This window comes from Trichinella spiralis (genome assembly GCF_000181795.1).
Source record: "Trichinella spiralis strain ISS 195 chromosome Unknown Scfld3412, whole genome shotgun sequence".
Taxonomy (NCBI): Eukaryota; Metazoa; Nematoda; class Enoplea; order Trichinellida; family Trichinellidae; genus Trichinella; species Trichinella spiralis.
This window is the reverse complement of record NW_003530351.1, coordinates 1-786: the sequence shown is the minus strand read 5'-3', so window position 1 is coordinate 786 and position 786 is coordinate 1. Positions and strand designations below refer to the sequence as shown.

Here is a 786-nt window from a genome sequence, read left to right as displayed (position 1 = left end):
TTTTTTTTCTCGTGAGACATTTCAACCAAACTTTTTTCACTCCCCTTCCCTTCGGAGGGAATTTTTGAAAATTGAATCCCAATTAAACCCATTCTTCCGCCTTGGGTTGTTCCAATAATTAGGTAAGTTCGGAAAGTTTGTTCTTTTTTGTCGTCAGTTTATCGGGCTTCAATTTATTTTTTTTGCTAATTGCACACGTTCAATTGTTTAAATTATTAAGAAGGTGCACTTCCGATAGCTCTCTGGTTTTGTGGGTGGGGTCGACGCAACAGTGAGGAAGATTCTGGGGGCATCTTAACACACCAATTCCGCAGCGCGGAAGATCATCCACCATCGCCACCACCACCATCACCTTCACCAGCAACAACCACAACCACAACAACAACAACAACAGCATCATCATCATCATCATCAAATGGGAACTGATTTCCGACAGAATGCCATGCCAATGGGTGCTAGATATTCATCTGTAGTGGATCCGTATGCGCATTGCTGTGCGTCGTCCTCGCAGATGCAACCAATGCCTCAGATGGGCGGAGCACCACCACCGAATCCGGTCGGTATGCCAATGCAAGCAACTCAATACGGTGGCTCATATCCAACAGCTTTAAGCGGTCAGATGAATGCAGCAATGTTTTCTGGTCCATATCAACAGCCGGTGGTCAGAAATCCGAATATGGGCTATCCTGTACATCAGCAAGTTCAGTATGATTCGTACAGGCAGCCGAGAGATGTGGGAGCTCGATTTTATCAGATGTATCGATGAATCAAATTTTACCATTTTCA

General features: G+C 44.7%; 1 protein-coding gene across 1 annotated transcript; it reads left to right on the top strand.

Annotated features, from left to right (window-relative positions):
- Positions 1–442: 442 nt before the first annotated feature.
- Positions 443–766, top strand: Tsp_14589 (conserved hypothetical protein). Its single transcript, XM_003367940.1, has one exon. The coding sequence runs from the start codon at positions 443–445 to the stop codon at positions 764–766; it is 324 nt and encodes a 107-aa protein (XP_003367988.1).
- The last annotated feature ends 20 nt before the right edge of the window (positions 767–786 follow it).

Excerpts from the sequence above, each read along its gene's own strand:
- Tsp_14589 (XM_003367940.1), top strand. The coding sequence starts at position 443 with ATGCCAATGGGTGCTAGATATTCATCTGTAGTGGATCCGTATGCGCAT.